This window comes from Nannobrachium achirus, assembly GCF_963921795.1.
Source record: "Nannobrachium achirus genome assembly, chromosome: 24".
NCBI lineage: Eukaryota > Metazoa > Chordata > Actinopteri > Myctophiformes > Myctophidae > Nannobrachium > Nannobrachium achirus.
Window position 1 is genome coordinate 10890477 of NC_137831.1, and position 20683 is coordinate 10911159.

At 45.2% G+C, this 20683-nt stretch overlaps 1 protein-coding gene across 1 annotated transcript; it reads right to left on the reverse strand.

Annotated features, from left to right (window-relative positions):
- Positions 1–1603: 1603 nt before the first annotated feature.
- On the reverse strand, positions 1604–20144 carry LOC308280081 (zinc finger protein 513-like; the record flags this gene model as incomplete). The annotated part of the gene is made up of 7 exons (XM_080720343.1): positions 20047–20144; positions 19265–19519; positions 14888–15010; positions 12884–13018; positions 10353–10898; positions 4387–4610; positions 1604–2353 (listed from the first exon to the last, which is right to left on the reverse strand). Exons 2-7 carry the CDS (start codon positions 19302–19304, stop codon positions 1604–1606), a joined length of 1818 nt encoding a protein of 605 aa, XP_080576469.1. The 5' UTR covers positions 19305–19519; positions 20047–20144.
- Between the last annotated feature and the right edge of the window lie 539 nt (positions 20145–20683).

Consider the following 20683-nt stretch of genomic DNA (forward strand, 5'->3'; position numbering starts at 1 on the left):
CATACCACGAAACGACGCGTTTGAAGGGATGCTTAAAAAAAACACGACTGCAGTAGGAACCCTGACGTACGTGTGTCCAGTCGCTCACGTACAAACATGCATAATCAAAATAATGTCGTCTTCCACCAACACAGTGGTTTTCAACCAGTGGTCCTTGAGGGGCTTCCAGGTGGTGCCCAGCTAAACGATGCATGAGTTGGTAACCAAATGGACCCTTATAGATCTTTTTAACTCTTTGAGAGCGTAAAATGAAACCAAATGGGACCTGTGGGTTGTTGCGTTTGGCCTTGTGTTAGAAGGTCAAGGTAGTCTCACGTCTACTTCAAGTGGGACTACATGATCCTGGACGAAACCGCGTTCTGCTCCCGGGGACCCCCCGTGCAGAACGACCTGCGAGAGCCGTGGGCTCTGTTCGATTTCGCCTGCTCAGGGCTCTCCTTCTCCAGGGAGAAGGACGCCACACCAGAAGAGAAGGCCCTGCCTGGGAGCCAAGATGTCCGAGAACCTCATGGAGACCATCAGACCATATTTTCTGAGGAGGACCAAGAAGGCAGAGGTAGTTGGGGCGAATCCGATACTTCCGTGACCGCGAGAGCAAAGGTCCGTTTCTCAGTGGTTTTGTCAACTATGAAGGTTAAATAACAAATTGAGCTCCCATGTCCCTCGCAAAAATGCGGGCAAAATGTTTGACAGCTAGGGTAATTTTCAGTCTCATTCACTTACTATACACCATACTATAACTATACACCATACTATAAAGGAAAAAATGACTCCCACAAAATCTGCTTTAAGTTGGATGTGAGGGGTCAAACTATGGGTTTTTAATTATTCTGAATCCATTGCAAGCATTTGTTTTGCATGAAAAACATTCCTTGGGCAAAAAACAGACCCCAAAAGACTGTGAAAAGTGATGACTCATCACTAAACCATAGTTTTCATAGTTGACAAAAACCACTGAGAAACGGACCTTTGCTCTCGTGGTCACGGAAGTATCGGATTCGCCCCAACTAAGGTCCAGAAGAAACAGGCCGATAAAGAAGAAATGAACGGAGAAGAACACGTGGACTCCAACAACGGCCACGTCACAAATGATGAAGGCGGTCCATCTGAGAAATCCTTCTTGTTTTCAGCAGGTCAGATGATACAGGTCACTACTGCGCGACGAGCAGCTATAGTCTTCACCTTGATTCCCCATCGAGTCCATATGGTTTCATTTTACGCTCTCAAGAGTTAAATGATTGTTAAACATCTGCATTATTCAATTAAAGAACTGTTATTTTCATCAATGTTTCCCTGTTATCTCTCCTATGGTACAGCATGAAATTGTGGACAAAATCGTATCCAACGATAACAAAACACCCTTCAGTTTTGGGTCAGAGAGGCCAAATCTCATCAGATGGTGGTCCGTGGCTCCAATGCAGTGTTTCTCAAACTTTCAAATTTCAAGGTCTCCCCTTAACTCTGAACCTGTCAGGGTTCATTTGGTTCCATTTGTACACTTTGAGAACCACTTTGAGAACCACTGCTCCAATGCAGAATAAATAATGGATCTCGACCTGAAAGCGGGTTGAAAACCACGGCCCTAGCGGGCGACAACACTCCGTCACACCGGCCCTCCCGCCTGCTTCTGTCCCTCTGCCAGCGGCGGCGGCGACTCCTTCTCCTCGGCCCGCCGCCCCCCCGCTCCGGCCGCCCCCTCCACCCCCAAGCCCACCACCCAGCCCCGGGTCGGTCCCCCCCCGCCGGCGTCGTGCTTGTCCCAGCCGTCCGTGTTGTGGCCGTGCTTGCGCTGGTGCCTCTTGTAGTTGTCCCAGTGGCCCGTGGTGTAGGCGCACTCGCCGCACGCGTAGGGCTTCTCGCCCGTGTGCCGCAGCATGTGGCGCTTCAGGTTCATGCTCTGGTTGCACGAGTAGCCGCACACGGCGCAGCGGAAGGGCTTGGCGCCCGAGTGGATGCGCTCGTGCCGCCGCAGGTTGGCCAGGTTGCCGCAGGCGTAGGCACACGACGGGCAGCGGTAGGGCTTCTCCCCCGTGTGCACGCGCAGGTGGCGCTTGAGGTTGTCCAGGTGCGCCGAGGTGTAGGCGCAGTGCGGGCAGCGGTGGGGGCGCTCGCCCGAGTGGGTGTGCGCGTGGCGCGCCAGGTGGTTGGGGTAGTGCGACAGGAAGGGGCAGTGCGGGCAGCGGTACGTCTTGTCGGTGGTGGGTGGCGCGTCGCCGCCGCCCTCCCCCCGGGAGGCGCCGCCGCCCCCGCGCCGCCCAGTCTGTGGCGTCGGGGAAAGCTCCTCCGGGCTGCAGGGGGCGCCGTCCGCCGCCAAGTCTTTGTTGAGGAGGTCGGCGGAGCAACCGTGGCACACCTGGAGATGATGCATGTGTAGATTTATTAAGACCATTTAGGGCATTCACGAATAGTGATTTTTAGTATTCGAATTATTTGACCTCAAAGTATTCGAATAGTCGGAATATTCGACAGGACTGTCCAAACTGTCAAATATTAAGTAAGCAAGAGGTGAACATTGTGAAAATAGCAGATCTACATGCTCACAACGCCTCGCAACGCGAGGCATTGTGAGCATGTAGATCTGCTATTTTCACAATATTTATCTGTGGAACCAAGTCACATTAAATGTAATACCTACAAGTGCTCGTCAGGGTGGGGGTCCCCAGTTCAAATATGTTTATTTTGGGTGTCACAGCCTAAAAAGGTTTGAGAAACCCTGGTATAGAGCATTAACAAATTCATCCACCAGGGGCATTGAAAAAGAAATTGACTTTGGTGAACAACGTCGAATAGTGACTTTGATATTCAAATATTCGGTGAATGCCCCAAGACCATTTAGACCGGGAAAGCATATCCGTGTCACTCGCATTTTCTTTTTTCTTGTTTCCTGACCTCAATTACACCATAAAAACCTGATCTTTCAACATTCAGGGATTTTTCTGTAATCTGTAGTTTTTTGAAAAAGTAGGCTCAGAGTTAGTGAGTTAATTTGCTTCTGGACGTACGCATCATCATCCAGGGGAGGGTGTGGTTGAGGGTTTCCTGCAGCACTTTACAGGCCAGGCGCCCCGCCCGGCCTGAAAACCCCCCCGCCCCACCAAGGGTATAAAAAAAAAAAAAAAAAAAAAAAAAATCAAAAAAAATTGTTTTTCTCAAAAAAACCTTTTTGGACCTCCAACAATGTACTAGGCATGATCGCGATCGCGAAATTGCATGTTTAACCCCCATACCAACCCTATCTTTCAAACATGGCAGCCATGTTTGTTTACATTTGAAGAAAACATAAGGGCTGGTATCTCCTGAATGCAGGAAATACTCAAGTAAAGTGCAAATACCTGAAAATCTCCTTTGTACAGTATAAGTACAGTACTTAAGTAAATCTACTTAGTTACTTTACACCAATGTTTCTTTTTTTTTACTGTGCTGTAGACTTCTATGTATATGGCACGAGTGCTGGTTGATTAACCTGGGGGAAAAAAACAAGTTACACTGTCCTGTGAAAAACGTAGTTATTCAATGTTGAATAAATGTGAATGATAGCATGTAGTTGTGTTTTCCGTCATCATGGGCACATTCATGTGTTTTTATAGGGCAAAAATAAGAATTAATATAAAAAATTAAGTGAATTAATTACTCGAATTAATTAATTAATTATCAAAAAATGAGATCCCCCCCTGGTCAAGACTTTTTCCTGCAGGAAACCCTGTCTGTACTCAACAACCAAAGTGATGAATGGTAAATGGTAAATGGTGCATTGGACTGATGCAAACACAATGTAAAGTAAAGCCCTTTGCACACAGGACAGTTGAGTTTTTTCCTTTGCTGCATGAATAAAACGCATTGGATTTGGTGTGCAAGGCTGTGCGGAATCGGCACTGCAGTCAGATCCCAAAAAGAGTCATAAAAGGAGTGATGAGTTTTTTACAGCATGAGGCAAGACGCACAAATCGAACTGGGTTAGATCGAGAGAAAAACGCACGGCCGCAGCCACTCGTCGCACGGCTAATTCGGATCCGGTGTGCATGAGATCGTAGAGAATCATTGTTTTCTTAAAAAAAATGAAATTGTCCGTTTTGTCCGTGCGGATAAACGCGCTTGTGTGCAAAGGGCTTAACAGCAAAGGTGATACACCCTCCCCTACAACCACACCCTCCCCTGGATGATGATGCGTACGTCCAGAGACAAATGAACTCACTTTTCTGAGCCTAATTATTCAAAAAACTACAGATTACAGAAAACTAGAGACAAACAGAACATGACATTCTAATATCTGAGTGGTTGTTTAGGCTAAAACCTGTATAAAACCGTATTATGGACCAATATTTACAGAACCACTGCTAAAGGCAGAAAGAGAGACATCTTGAAATAAAAACACAAAAAACAACACACCTGTCCGCCGTCCCCCTCCTCGCCCTCCTCCAGGGTGAGGCCACAGACGTGGCAGCACAGGGGGAACAGGAGGTCGGGCAGCGGGCCGGAGGGCGAGCCCAGGGTCCCTCCCAGTGTCTGGAGGTAGGAGGAAGAGTCCTGGGACACCCGCAGCGTCAGGTCCGACACCACCGCGTGGTCCATGTTTAGACCTCCACTCCTCCGCCCCTTTCCCTGGCTGGTACCTGAAAACAACCACCAAGACGTTCATTAAAAATAAAATAAAGGCGGGCGGCCACTGGCCTACTAATTCCAGGCGCATACCACTTGGGCATTGCCACATAGGCATGGATGCCTGGCGGCGTCGCCGGTTCGATTCCCGATCCGGACGACCTTTGCCGCGTCACTCCCCATCTCTACCCCCATTTTCTGTCAGTTTAACTGTCCTATACAATAAAGGCATAACAGTCATATAGGAAGTTTTAGTTCCGTATTGGATTTGTTTTACATCGGCGGAACTATGCCCCTGGTTCTAACTAACAAAAAGACATTAAAGATGAATAATTCATTCAAAAATACATCCCTTTATAACATTTTTCTCAGCTGACGATTAGGTTGTAAAATAAATACGCTCAAGGTTCCATTTGCTCATACAGAGCTTGGCAAAGCAGCATTTTCGATAAATGCTCCACTTGCGTGGAACGAGCTCCAGAAATCCTTAAAAATAGGATCTCTGCCGGCTTTGGGCCAATTCAGAACGATAGTTTCTAACACTTTTGTTTTAGAATGTAAATGTTTTAATTAATTATTCCTAGTTTCAGTTCCTTGAACTTTCTTTAGTTTCAAATATCCTGTCTTCTGATCGTATTTCAATATTGATGTATGTAAATGTATATATTATTGTTGACATTGTTGTATCTCGGCTACATTGTGAATGAGGGCTTGCCCTCAATTGTATCCCGAGTTTAAATAAAGGTAACAAACAAACAAACCCTTTTCTGACTGCATGCATTTGATTGATTTGAAGCTACACATTTGTCATATTTATTTTTAAATGTTCAAATATCTAGTAAATACTGAATCAAGCACCAAAAACCATGTGGGGGAACTCACAAAAGCCAGAGTTGGTGTTAAAATGACCCCCGACATGTTTGAAAGTGAAATATCCCTTTACGACTGAGGATTTCACTGCGCATAAGCAGTGAGCCGTGCCCGCCCGAGTTTGAGAAGCAGTGGAGCACGGAGACATCATTTCTCTTCCTCTTTTCACAGCCTTTCAGTTTCATGACACTCCCCTCGTCGCTTCCCCTTTTTACCTTCCGCTCCTCTACAGCAGCGGTTCTCCTGCTTTTCAGGCCGCGACCCCCAAAATAATCATACTTTAACCGGGGGGGACCCCCCCCCCCACCCTGAGGAGCACTAAGAGTTGAGGCATTACGTTTTGTATGACACGGTTCTATTGTGAAAATAGCAGATCTACATGCTCACAACGCCTCGCAAGATTGGCTATTTTCTCCCTCTAATAGTTTAATTTGTCATTTTAGAGGTGTTAAAGTCCTTAAATTGTCACTTTAGAAATGTGCATAACTGCATACACCCCCTATACACTTGAACTTTGTTGTTTTTTTCACTGACGAAAACGAAATAAAAACTAAGCTATGATGACTAAAACTAAGACTAAATATATTGACAATTTCGCCAATGAATAAAAAACTAGCCTAAAATATTAGGGAGGGACTAGTGGAGAAGAGAGCCGGTAATTAATGTTATGCTTGGTTGTGCGCAGGACAGGTGTTATGCTCCCAAAATAGCCGATCTACAAGCTCACAACGCGATGCAGACCTTATGTAAAAGTTGAAGCAGGTCGAGTATTTTCAGTAGCCAGTGTACAAATCAGGCATTATGGCCTGCCAAAATATCACATGACTATATAGATACTTGTGTACGGATTTGCGTGATTTTTGGATCAAATCTGAGGAAGTAATATCCAAACAATTGTTTTACATAAGTCAGCCTGGTGGTGCTATAAAAGGCAGATGTGAAAAAGATGCAGGGCAAAGGTTTTTCCTTGGCTTCTAGGGAGTTCACATAGAACGTTTTAAGCTGATCGGTGACTAAAGAAATACCGTCTACCGATTTCCGTGACTTTTGGACAAAATCTGTAGGAGTACTGTAAAAAAAAATAATAATAATCATCCACGGCACCCCTGAATTACCTCGTTACTTTACAGCACCTTTAAATGCACGTCATGTTACGCTACGTAAATAAATATGTAAATATTTCGTCCTAAAATACAGAATTTTATGAAGAAAACTTGAGAGAATATCTGGTTTCCTTTATAAAAGAATGAAAAGATATTTTTTTCTGTGTATGACGTCAGCATGCAACCAAACGTAAATCATCCTTTAGAGAAAGCCAAGAGTTAGCCAAGAGAAAGACATACTGGACGAGTCCAAATGAATTAAATCAGTCGTGGCGACTGAGAACTTTAGCCCATGTACAGTATTTTATTCGTAGTGTGTGTGTGTATTCTTAGTGGTCTGTGCTTAAATAAAAAAAACATCTTTGAATATATCTTTTTAAAAGCAAACATTTTTAACTCAAATATTTGTTTTGGGCTTCCTTGGAACAACATATTTTGAGATGGGGGTCCGTGGCCAAATAAAAGTAATTTTGGGGATCCTTGACATGAAAAAGTTTGAAAACCACTAAATTAGAAGAAGGATTTAGAAGACAATTATAGAATGGGGTCAACATATTCAAAGACTTGCACAAACTTTCATGATTTTTCAAAAATAGCAGATCTACAAGCTTGTAGATTTGATATTTTTGAAAAGTCATGAAAATGTATGCAAATCTTTGAATATATGTATTTTTTAAGCAAACATTTGTTAACACATATTTGCTTCTGGGGGGTCCCTGGAACAAAATATTTTGAGATGGGCGTCCGTGGCCAAATACATATCATTTTGTGGGTCGTTCACATGAAAAGGTTTGAGCTTCACTGACATAGAAACACAGGTTTTTCAAAAAACCTTAGAAGGATTTGAAATATTCAAAGACTTGCACAAACTTTCATGATTAAAAAAAAAAATAGCAGATCAGCAGATCTACAAGCTCGCAGCGCAGCACTCGGTGCTGCACTGTGAGCTTGTATATCTGCTATTTTCAATAGTTAGTTCATCGCCCGGTCTGATTATGATCCTTAGTTTGTTTAAATGTAAATTCCATTGAACTCTCTAGACCTTTAACTCGGTCACGCGAGTCAACAGACTCCCTCAACTCATTTGCATATGCAAAGGAGGCTCTTGGAAATGCTTGCCAAGATGGGTGATGTTGAAGCAGCTGAACTTAAAAGAGGACTGGGACATTTGCCAGAACGTTTGACTGCTGATAAATCTCAAGGCTCGTGATCACCATCTTGGGAAAGGCCCTCGTTGGGTTTTATTCATCCATTAACACATGGGCTGCTCAGGTTTATAACATTTCTAGCTGTTGCTGCTGCCATCATTCACTCACGCTTTATTTTGAAGTGCCTCGGAAGCTTCGTGCGTGTGCACGTGGGTGTCCGCTGACGATTGAGGAAGATAATCCCTTTGTTTACAAAAGCTTGCGAAACTAAAATCCAAACGGGAGCCGACCATCGCGTTATAGTGTCACCGTGAAAACAATCAGATCTCTGCTTCCCTGGCGTTGTTTTCATCTCATTCATAGATAAAGCCCTTCTTATGTTTCAAAGTAGAATGTAAAGCAATGTAAACTGCCTCCGCATTTTCTCCCCCTCTGTCTCCCTGCCTGCTGCGGGGTGACGTAATGGACTCGGGTCATTCAGAGGGCAGCTGCAGGCACGTACAGTTAACCCTATGTTGCCTCGTCTGTCAACGAGATAACTCCTTTTGGCAGGGGGACACCTAATGGCCTTAACTCGTCACTGAACGGGTTTGGCTCCCAAGTTGTTAAAACACACGCCGGTGTCACAGCCATCATTTAGCGATACATTAGTCAGGCCAAGGACCCCTTAGTCGAGAGAGAGATGAAGCAGGGACCCCCACGACCTGTTCATAGATTCCATATAGTTTAATCGTTTGACAGCACAATCATCAGTGTATTTTGGATTCATGTCAATTTGTGTTTTCAGATATTTATCCACTTAAGCCGTCAATACTTAATAAACTTGAACTTTCACTCTGTACTAGGTCTTGTCTTTTTCCCCTCAACACCAAACCTCTTTGCCGAAAATAGCCGATCTACAAGCTCACAACGCCTCGCGGCGCGAGGCGTTGTGAGCTTGTAGATCTGCTATTTTTGGCAAAGGTTCTCAGAACATGGACACTAGGGTTCAAGTGAACGCATATAAAAAAGGAGAAAAAAGGTTTTCTCTCACAAAAAACTACTACTTACTACAGGACCCCCTGTAGTAACTCTGAGGACCCCCTAGGGGTCCCGGACCCCCCATTGAAGACCCTTGCATTAGTGTGTGTCTGTGTGCACAGAGTAAGGCATCAGTATCAGGGTTCATCGCCATGCCGGCTTGTGGTGGAGAGCTAGTCCTGAATGTATGACCTGAGAGTGGGTTGAGGTTGAGGGTTAACTCATTTAGTGCCCCTGAAATTAACGGATTATAAAGTCCATGATGCCACCTTCAGGCTGGCATCACCGCCGTTATCTTATTTTGAAGGCCAGAAGTCCACAGCGCAATCACTTCCGGTCTGACGTCATCGGATCGTGCGCCGGAACCGATCCGTGTCTACGTGGAGTTGTGTAATGGCCGACCGGGAGCTTTTATAACTGTGTAACATAAGCGAGCATCTGCCTCCATCCTAGCTTCTAAAATGTAGTTTTGAGATAATGGACATTAAAGATGAGATCCCCGGTCCACCTCAATGTTATGGATGGGACTATTTTGTGCTCGTGGAGCCGTGATGATGCGAAATCAGCGACGGATTTCGTCTCCGGACCGCCGGCCATTCTTCTCGGTAATGTACTCGCCGTTACAGTAATATATTACTTTTCCCGAGATATCTCGTGAATGGCACTACAGATACTCGAGTACATTTCGCGAGATATCTCGTGAATGGCACTACAGATACTCGAGTACATTTCGCGAGATATCTCGTGAATGGCACTACAGATACTCGAGTACATTTCGCGAGATATCTCGTGAATGGCACTACAGATACTCGAGTACATTTCGCGAGATATCTCGTGAATGGCACTACAGATACTCGAGTACATTTCGCGAGATATCTCGTGAATGGCACTACAGATACTCGAGTACATTTCGCGAGATATCTCGTGAATGGCACTACAGATACTCGAGTACATTTCGCGAGATATCTCGTGAATGGCACTACAGATACTCGAGTACATTTCGCGAGATATCTCGTGAATGGCACTACAGATACTCGAGTACATTTCGCGAGATATCTCGGGAATGGCACTAGATGAGTTAAAATATGGAGATAGGAGGTTTCTGCCCGACAGCAACAATATATCTAGCATGCAGTGGTGGAAGAAGTACTCACATTTTATACTTGTAGAAATACTCTGTTGCAAGTAAAAGTCCGGAATTCAAAATGTACTTGAGTAAAAGTACAAAAGTGTTGGCATCAAAATGTAGTTAACGTACCAAAGGTAAAGTGCAAAATGTTTGAAAATAGCAGATCTACAAACTAACTCACTTGTAGATCGGCTATTTTTAAATAGCCACGGTATAAAATAGGGCTGAAGTGGTTTATGTATGTTTTATGATATTACAATATATACCTGCAAAGTAACTAGTAACTAAAGTTTTAAAATAAATGTAGTGGAGTAAAAGTACAATATTTGGAGCCAAGATGTAGTGGAGTAGAAGTAAAAGTTTTGGTCATTGGAAATACTAAAGTAAAGTACAAACAGCTAAAGATTTTACTTAAGTACAGTACTTAAGTAAATGTACCTCATTACTTTACACCACAGCTAGCATGCGCCGTGACGGTCCATTTACCTTCGTCTCCTTCGGCGTCGGCCTTTTTCCTGCGCGCCTTCCTCTTCTCGCGGGCGCGGCGCTGCTGCGGCCTGCGCTCCTGCGCGTGCATGCGCTGGTGCCTGCGCAGGTTGCCCATGCTGCTGCAGGCGTAGCTGCACTGCGGGCAGCGGTAGGGCTTCTCGCCCGTGTGCGTGCGCGCGTGGCGCTGCAGGTTGACGCGCTGCGCCGAGGCGTACGGGCACACGGGGCAGCGGTAGGGCTTCTGGCCGTCGTGTGTGCGCATGTGCCTCTTCAGGTGGTTGGAGTAGCGCGAGGAGAAGGCGCACAGGGAGCACGCGTACAGCTTGGTGGGAGAGGAGGCCGCCGCCGACTCGCCGTTGACGGGCGCCGCCATGGTGCCACCTTTCCGCCTCTTTCCGCCCGCCCCGCCACCGGGGAGAGTTCCGGCGGAGTCGGGCCCGTAGGCCGAAGGCGACATGTCCACGCCGACGACGCGATGGTCCGCGTGGATGCCTTCAACGCACGCCAGACAGAAAAGGCCCGCGCCCAGGTCCAGGCCCGCCCCTTCAGGAGAGAAGACAAAAGAGTAGTGATAAATACATATTTAAGCAATATTACACGAGAGGGTGTGCAATGCATTATCACAGTTATTTGCGGTTACGGTTATTATCAGCCCTGCCTACGGAACTCGCCTTCGGCTCGTTCCTGCAGCAAGGCTGAAGTGAAACTTTATGTTGGTTTGTTTACTGTTGAGCGAGAAAACAATGTTACACATTAAGTTAATCATCTGGGGACCCCCCCCCCCCCCCCAAAATAATCTGGGGACCCCCCTGGGGGTCCCGACCCACATGTTGAGAACCACTGTCTGGGCTGTGGGCAGTTCAGAAACCTGCCTACCAGTGACATATATGTCGAAGATATGCTTTCGACATAAGCGGACAGTCATTTATATAAAATAAAAAAAAGCATTGGTTATAAACGCAGCAACTCAAATACAACGACATGACTAGGGCTGTCACGATTATGACATTTTACATGTTATGCAGATTAATTATCACTCAAATAATTGCGATTAATGATTTAATTGTGTTTTTGTCGTTGACAATTACATTCCTGTTTGGCTTGTAGGCTTTGAAGTTGCACATGGCAGATATGACACATAACCTAAATATACAAAGAAATTACTGACATATTTGACAACTTTATACTTAAAAAAGAACATTGATAGTGGAAACAGCCGATCGCGACGCGTTGTGAGCTTGTAGATCTGCTATTTCCACTACTTTTTGAAAGTATATGAACAACATCAAACTATATGAACATTTCTCATCATGGATTGGAAACGATTATGACGATTATGCAAAAATAGTTACGATTACCTAAAATAATTGCGATTAGGCCTAGACATGACATCAACAAAACGTACCGAGATCTATGCCTGCCCCTAGAGGAGAGTCCCCCTGGAGTTGACATGACATGAACAGAACGTACCTAGATCTAGGCCTGCCCCTAGAGCAGTGTTTCTCAACCACTGTGCCTGGGGAACTTTGGTGTGCCCCTGAGAAGGGTCAAGTGTGCCCCTTGAAACTGCTTGAAAGCCAGTATTGTATTTATCATTTTAAAAATGATTTAAACTAGTGAAAACAGCCGATCTACAAGGACACAACGCCTCGCGGTGCGAGGCGCTGTGTGCTTGCAGATCTGCTGTTTTCACTACCGTTGTGCGACAGCCTTGTATGATGAAGCAGGGCTTTACTTTGCGATGAAATGTACAAATTTGAAACTTGGGAGATACAAGGTTTCTTCCGGACAGTGACGATATTTACACCCCCGTATTATGGTGGTGTGCCCATGGATTCTTGGGACATGAAAAGTGTGCCCATGCAGAAAAAAGGTTGAGAAACACTGCCCTAGAGGAGTGTCCCCCCGGAGTTGACATAACATGAACAGAACGTACCTAGATCCAGGCCTGCCCCTAGAGCAGGGGTTTTCAAAGTGGGTGCCGGGGCACCCTGGGGTGCCGCGACAGCAGTCCAGGGGTGCCGCGAGATCATTTGATAACATTTGGAATTTATTTGGACACTTGAAGAAATATTTAGTATCATTTTAAACTTGAAGTACAAAGTTATTTTCAGTCAGTTCTAACCAAAATGGCTATTATCGCAATGTTTTCCTCGCAACATAATCACTAAAATATCGTCACTGTCAGGCAGAAACCTATGTCGCACAAAACTAGTGAAAACAGCCGATCTACAAGCACACAACGCCTCGCGATGCGAGGCGTTGTGTGCTTGTAGATCGGCTGTTTTCACTAGTTTACTACATTTTATAGATGATAAATACAAAAAGAAAGGTTTTGGACATACAAGGTTTCCACCCGACAACGATGATATTCTATAAATTTAAGGTCCTGGGAGTTAAAATTATAATGTAAGGGTGCCTCAGATTAAAAAAATATTTATAGGGTGCCCTGAGACAAAAAGGTTTGGGAGCCCCTGCCCTAGAGGAGTGTCCCCCAGAGGAGTAGACATGACATGAACAGAACGTACCCAGATCCAGGCCTGCCCCCAGAGGAGTGTCCCCCAGGAGTTGACCACAGCCCTTGCAGGAGAGGAACGCTGGGAAGGTGGAGTCTGTGCTGGCCGAGGGGTCCTCCTCCACGCTGAGAGAGAAGACCGTCATGCCTGCCAAAAACGCCACACTGTCAGAACACTTAAACCAAATCGATGGGACAGAGAGCGATAGGTCAACCACTTCAGTCCCATTTCATCCTTTCTTGTAGGATAGCGTCAAGTGGTGAAAAGCAGATAATATTCATTGTGTGTGTGTGTGAGTGTGCGTGTGTGTGTAGATGTTTGCCTTAACCCCTTTAGGATGGAAACCCCTTTTGGGGTTTTTACCTTTCAAGACAGGAACTAGCCTGATCTCAGACTCAGCTCACGCAGTAGTCTGAAACTGCCTATTCTGAGCGATTTACAGGGGAGAGACTTTTTTGCGCGCGAGTGATCGCGACGCACAGTGATCGAGGCGCACGGTGGAAGCGACGCACGGTCGCGGAGTGTGTGTGATTGTGCGTGTGTCTCTGTCTGTGCCAGTGACTGCTTCCACACAGAACTGCGACCAGAAACATGTAATCAACATTAACAGCTTGGTGAAATCAGCGCACGCGTGCGTGTGTGTGTGTGTGTGTGTGTGCCTTCCTCAGCCTGCCTGTGTGTGTGTGAACTTCGTTTGAATCGTTTCAACTGCTGCGCGGATTGGATATTCGTTAGACCCACCCCCACCCCCCGCGCTCATTGGACGGGCCGAAAATAAATCCCGATTCATGTACTCAGCTCCAGACCAGAGAAAGAGTCCACTCTTAGAGTGGGCGGGATCTATGGTCTGGAAGCAGGCTAGACAGGAACCCCTTTTGGGGTTCTTGTTGCTATGTACAGCAGTGGTTCCCAAACTTTATCAATGAAATTACTTAGAAAAATATTAGCTTTTTTTTTTATTTGTGAAAAACTTTTTATTTAATGTTTTTTAATACATTTTGAAATAATTAAAAGGAAAATGTAGGAAACTAAATTAAGGGACCCATAAAAATATGTCCCACAAAATAAGGTCCCGATTCTTGCAAGACACATTTTTGGACACTGCTCCTACACATTTTGCCCTAAAATCACGCAAAGTGGTACACAGTATCTCTACAGTCATGTCATCAACAAGGATCTCTCCCATTTCCCATATTCCCTCCTGATTAGCTACCATTGCCTTCCAAAATTTGTGTATGCCACCTGACGGTCGCTTATCTCCCGACTTAGGGAGTCTTACTGGTACTAAAATAATGAAAATGTCTTTGTCGGGTCTGTCTTTACCACTTAAGGCCTATTTCTGAAAAGAATCTTGACATTTTCAAAAGATTTGTAAAACCTTCGCATGACATGCCCCAAATAGGGATGCCAAGGTTCATGTGGTTAATGGCTGTGATGCGAATAATGTGGAATCACAACGTCCAATGTTGAAAAGTACAGAAAAATTGCAGAACCAACAATCAATGGGGAAGCTGATTGATGCCAAAACCAACAGACCAGTTTTTGCTATTTCACCAAGCAAATAGTGTTTGCCTGTGACCATTTCACACTGTTGTTAGTTGCAAGTTGGAACCCTACTGTGTGCACGTGTGCGATCTACAAGCTCACAACGTGTCGCAGCGGTGTGATCGGTGTGTGTGTAGATCTGCTATTTTCCGAGTGCAACGAAACAATGACTTGTCTTTTAGTTCTACTGGAGCTCTTCTCCTCTAGTCCCTCCCTAACGTTCTAGTCTAGTTTTTATTTGTTGACGAAATTGACAATATATTTAGTCTTAGTCATCACAATGTAGATTCATTTTCCTTTTGTTTTTGTCAGTGAAAAAAGGTAGTTGACAGACATGTTTTGTCATAGTTTTAGTCGACAAAATCAACACTAGTGTGTGTGTGTGTGTGTGTGTGTGTGTGTGTGTGTGTGTGTGTGTGTGTGTGTGTGTGTGTGTGTGCGTGCGTGCGTGCGTGCGTGCGAAACACTGACCTGCATCTCGGTCCAGGCCCATGATCTCAGAGTCTCCAAACTCCAGCTCTCCACTCAGTAGGAAGTCACTCTCCAGCACCAGACAGCCTGGCTCACACACCACTGCCCCATCCTCCGTCTCAACTACACACACACACACACGCACACACACACACACGCACACGCACACACACATTAGCATAACATACAGTGTTAATTTTGACAACAAATTGTGATTGTGAGTAGTCATGTCTTTTGAATAAAATGTAATTTAAAGAACAACTCCGCCCTAAATCACTTCTAGGCTAATTGTCTTACTTGTATTGATCCCAAAAGACTGTCCATGGGTTCTATTAGGCAGAAATGCCCCTGTTGTCCAGTTTCCCCAGCAGAACCCAGCAGCTGCCATAGAATAGAGTGGAGCCTATAAGCCTATCGCTTTTACACTATGTGTTGTGGTTGTGGTCAAGTGTTTTTATTTTTCATGAATGTGGTAGTTGTCATTAGATACACATCCATGTCATTGTTGTCCCATACAAGCCATCACACTCTGCTAAACAGATGTTATGCTTTTATGTGTTTTGCCAAGTCCCGGGAAGGATGACCTGTGATTGGCCAGTACAGTCACTTTGATTGGCACTTGGTCTGAACGCTCACCCCAAAACATTATTTATGAGATTGTGGTGGCTTGTGTGGGACAACCAAGGCATGGATGTGTTTGTAAATGACAACTAGTAACACATTCATGAAAAAGAAAATCACTTTTGAACACAACACATAGTGTAAAAGTGATCCACTCCACTCTATGCTATGACAGCTGCTGTGTTCTGCTTTACAAGCGTCTACAAGCTCACAACGTGTCATGTGCTTGTAGATCGGCAATTTTTCACACCACGCTACGATTATCGTGAGTGTTTTTCATCACGATAAACGATAATAATGATTATCGTCCCATCCCTAGATCAATCAAGCCAATACAGTACATCACCCAAAGAAGCATTTGGAAACATACATTTTCATTGTGACTTAATTGGTAGCACATTAACAATATTTATCCCTAAACCAATTATCACACTACTACATTCACTTTAACTTGATTAATTTTCAACTTCAAGCGCTGACAATCAGCTCATCCAAAACGGAAATGTAGACTTGGTGCAGACCACCAATAACCTGCCTACCCACCCCACCCCGTTTGGGAGGACTTTCCTCATTTCGGGTCTGTGAGAAGTGCAGTGGGAAAATAGAGGAAGTGGAGACAGGACAAGGGGGAAGCGAGAGAGAGAGAGAGCGCACTGTGCTGTCATTATACGCCGTCCAGACAAGCAAAGGAAGTTGGTTTGGGTGAGATAAGTGTGGAGGAGGATGAGGAGGAGTCGCGAGGAGGGGAAGGGGAGCAAGGAGATGGGAGAAGAGGACATATAGGGTGGTGGTGGCGACTGGACAGTGTTGCCATGTCTGCTTATTATAATGTCACTTTTCGGTGGAAACCTTAAATGTCCAAAACCGTCCGTTTAGTATTTATCCTTTTAAAAAATGATTCAAACTAGTGAAAATAGCCGATCTACAAGCACACAACGCCTCGCGTTGTGAGGCGTTGTGTGCTTGTAGATCTGCTATTTTCACTAGTGTTGTGCGACAGTCTCGCATGATGAAGCAGGGCTTTACTTTACGAAAACAACGCACAAATTTGAAACGTGGAGATACGAGGTTTCTGCCCGACAGTGGCGATAAGCAACTTTGGGCTTGTTTTTTCTGTAAAGTTGCATGTAAATATTGGCTAGTTTCTTTCCTAAAGGCCGTTTAAACCAGTGCTTCTCAAACAGTTTCATGTCTTGTCATGTCACCCCCAAATGAATGTATGCAGTATTTGTCCACGGACCCTCTTTCTGAAATTATCATTTGTGCCAGGGACCCCTGTACCAGATCTGTGTATGAAATAATATTCCACAATTTGCACTTTTTCCTTCTCCCCAATATTGTTTTTGAAAATAGCAGATCACAACATGGCGCATCGTGCCACATTGTGACCTTGTAGATCAGCTATTTTCAAATAGCCGACGCATAGGTTTGAAGTAGTCACATGGCGTGAATAGTCACTTCTTTTGGACTTGTTTTCACAGTCCCGGTTGCTCGTTTCTCTTTCACAATCCGGCAACACTGGTGGTGACGGAATAGCGAGCGCAGAGAGTGGATTAAAGGGATATTTCACTTTCAAAAAGAAAACCTTTGGACATTATATTGTCTAATCACTAATCAGGCTTTTGTGGACAGTTTTTAGGTTGTTCCATTCAGTATTTAGATACTTGATAGAACAAGGAGGGAGATAATCACAGGGCAGGAATAAATAGCAGACCTACAAGCTCACAAGGCGAGTGCCGGGCTGCGAGCTTGTAGATCTGCTATAGGAATGGACAAGCGAAAGGAGGGAGTGGGGAAGGAAGGAGGAGACGAACAACAGAACAGCAGAGCGGGCTGAAGGGGAGGGGGTGCGGGGTCAGAGGTCAGGCAGGAGTGGGCAAGCGGCGCGGACCGGCGTGTACAGGAAGTAAGGAGACAGGAAAGCAGAGAGGAGGAAACGGGAGTCAGGGTGAGCCAGGACATGCATGACGAGATCACTCACACACACACACACACACACACACACACACACACACACACACACACACACACACACACACACACACACACACACACACACACACACACACACACACACACACACACACACACACACACACACACACACACACACACACACACACGTTTCATATACTTGTAGTGCAATCAGCCTTAGATAAGGTACAGGTTCAACTTAGCCTTGAAGCAAGAATGTCATACATCAAGGGTCTTCAACAGGTGGTCCGGGACCCCTAGGGGGTCCTCAGAGTTACTAAAGGGGGTTCTCCAAATCTTTGAGTGTTTTCTTCTTTTTTATATTAATCACTTAAACTCTAGTGTCCATATTCTGGGAACTTTAGCCTAAACTTTAGCCAAAAAACGATCTACAAGCTCACAACACCTCGCAGCGTTGTGAGCTTGTAGAACGTCTATTTTTGGCACAGAGGTTTGGCGTAGAGGGGGGAAAAGAGCAGACTAAGTACAGAGTGAAAGGTCAAGTTTATTAAGTATTGACGGTTCAAGTGGTTAAATATCTGAAAACACAAATTGACATGAATCCAAAATACACTGATGATTGTGCTGTCAATCGATGGAACTATATGGAATCTATGAACATGTTGTGGGGGGTCCCTGCTTCATCTATCTCTCAACTAAGGGGTCCTTGGCCTGAAAATGTTGAAGACCCCTGTCATACATTATCATGACGACGACCCGTCCCGAACTCGAATCCAAGGCTTAAGATTCAACTTGAACCCAACATAGCAGTTTTCGAAACGTACGAGAAAAAAGGGCAGGATTTCTGTGAACGCATCTCTAAGGACCACAATGGAAACAATGGGGTCATCCTTTTAGCTTTAATGTCGTGTACGGTGCCACATGCCGTTTACATTAATAAAGTATTGAATCAATCAGTGTAGTCTGACATTGTCTCCATTGTAAGCGATTTCAAAGGAGAGGGGATTGGTGGGAGGGGTTGTGTTTGACTGACGGGCGGCTACATGCGAGTTCAGAGTGATTGTGTACATACTGTACTGTTGTTCTTAGGATTAAATACAAAAACAAACTTTTAAAAGTACACAGACCTGCCTGTGCATGCTTGTTTGAGCTGCACACCCGCACATAACGTGCGTACATGCGAGCAAGAGTGCTCGCGCCGCGTATCGATCAAACACTGCAGTGTAAACCGCCACACTTCCTCAAACTGGCTCAAACGGATCCCTGATTTGCTTGTATCGTTCGACCCACCCCCTCCTCCGACTCTCATTGGCCTGGTACTGCCTGATACCGAAGACACTTTAGGTTCATTACACAACACCAGACCAAGAGAAGCAGTCCACTCAGAGAGTGGGCGGGTCTATGGGCTGGAGCCAGCCAAGGAGAGCATCTGACCGAGTGCATCTCTCCATTCCGACAGGTCTCCTTTCCGACATGTCTAACCCTATCTCTTACCCTAACCCTAACCTTAACCTCTATGGAAGTGTTGCCACTCCGGCAATAAGAAGTCACTGTCGGAGTGGCGACATGTCGGAATGGAGAGCGCCTCCCCATCTGACCGTGTCATTTTAGATTTTTGCGTTGGCCATTCCAAAATAGCAGACGTTGAAGCTTGCAGCGCAGCTATTTTTGGAAGGATTTTCTTTTAACTTGAAAGTGTGAGGAACTACCGACTTCGTACCACTGGATCTTAATAAAAGCCTTCAGAGTCGCTCATCGAAATAGCACATCATTTACCATGAAAGACATGTCCAAGTTCACATAACAACCGACCCAACTCACATTTCACCGGCTGTGGGTTCGACTGCTTTCTCCTCGGCATCTTCCTCTCTCGTCTTCTCTCTCTCTCACTCTCTCTCACAAACACACACACACACACACACACACGGATCCTGTGGTCGTGACGGAAGTCAGACAGCCAGCCAACGACCTAACTGCATGTCATCATCATCATCATCATCAGTCTTCGTCACCCTCCTCTTCCTCTGACGAGTGTCATCACCACCTCCACCACCACTCTGAGGCCATGGCTACACCCTGAGAAAAAAAGAGTAATTAATTAAGACCAAGTTGATCCGCAGACACACAGCTTTCCCCCCACTGCCTGCTTAACAGCCTCGCTCAGATCGAACACAAACGAACACACAAACAACGTTTCTGTCACTGAACGTGGACGGGTGACTCATATATAGGATCATGGGACGAATATCTTCTTGACTTCTTTGCCGATCTACAAGCTCACTTCTGCTATTTATGTCCCAAACGTTCCCCGCCACAGAATAACGGGTGTTTGTGGGGGATATTTCCTCGATCATCGCGATATAACATCCTAAATCGGCTATTGTTTTGGTCACAATAATCGTGACATGACATTTTTCATATCGTCCCACTCACTCACAGTATAGTGACTCATTCTCTGTTATTGTTCCCACGGCGGATAGACGGAGCCATGTTGGTAGCTTTTTGGAGTTCTCTAAGGCAGTTTTTTTGTTTAAGGATGACGAAGTTGTGTTTATTTCATTGCTGCGATGTGCCAACAAAAGACAAAACTCAGCCAAACTCACCCTGCTTGGTGTCGTTGCGAGAAAATGTCCAGAAGTTCCACGGATCGTGGATCAACTCCACTAGGAAAGCCTTTTGTTGCCAAACGCACACACACCACCGACCACTGCTGGCTGCTGCACACACTTCCTGGAGTGACGTCACTCCGCGGTGTGGTGTGGGTGTTGTAGTCAACTAATATGGTTGTAGTCCAGCTGTTTCCCAAACACTGGGTAGGGAGGGACCATAGGGGTCGGGACCCATTTGTGGGTCGCAGACAGATTTTACATTTAAAACTATTTCCAAAATATCAGTCTATTGAGCTTTTCTATTACTTTGAATGGTGTGCACGTTCTTGATAGGCATTTTTTGTCAATATAAAGTTCAATCACCCATTATTTGTATTTGTGGCGCCCCCTAGTGGTTCCACTTTCTGGACCAGGTTGTAGTTGACGTTGGTCATGTATTGAAGATGTAGGCCTACTGTATCATATGCCACTGCCAGACAGTCAGTTTATCTCGAGCCTTATTTTATTATTTGAGACTTGAACTTTCAAAAGTTATAGGCCAACCGTCTGGCCAATCAATATGTCGACATCACAGTGTCAAATGTACTCTTTATAAATATTTGTCTTAAAGAGGCAGTGTCGTAGTTTTGTA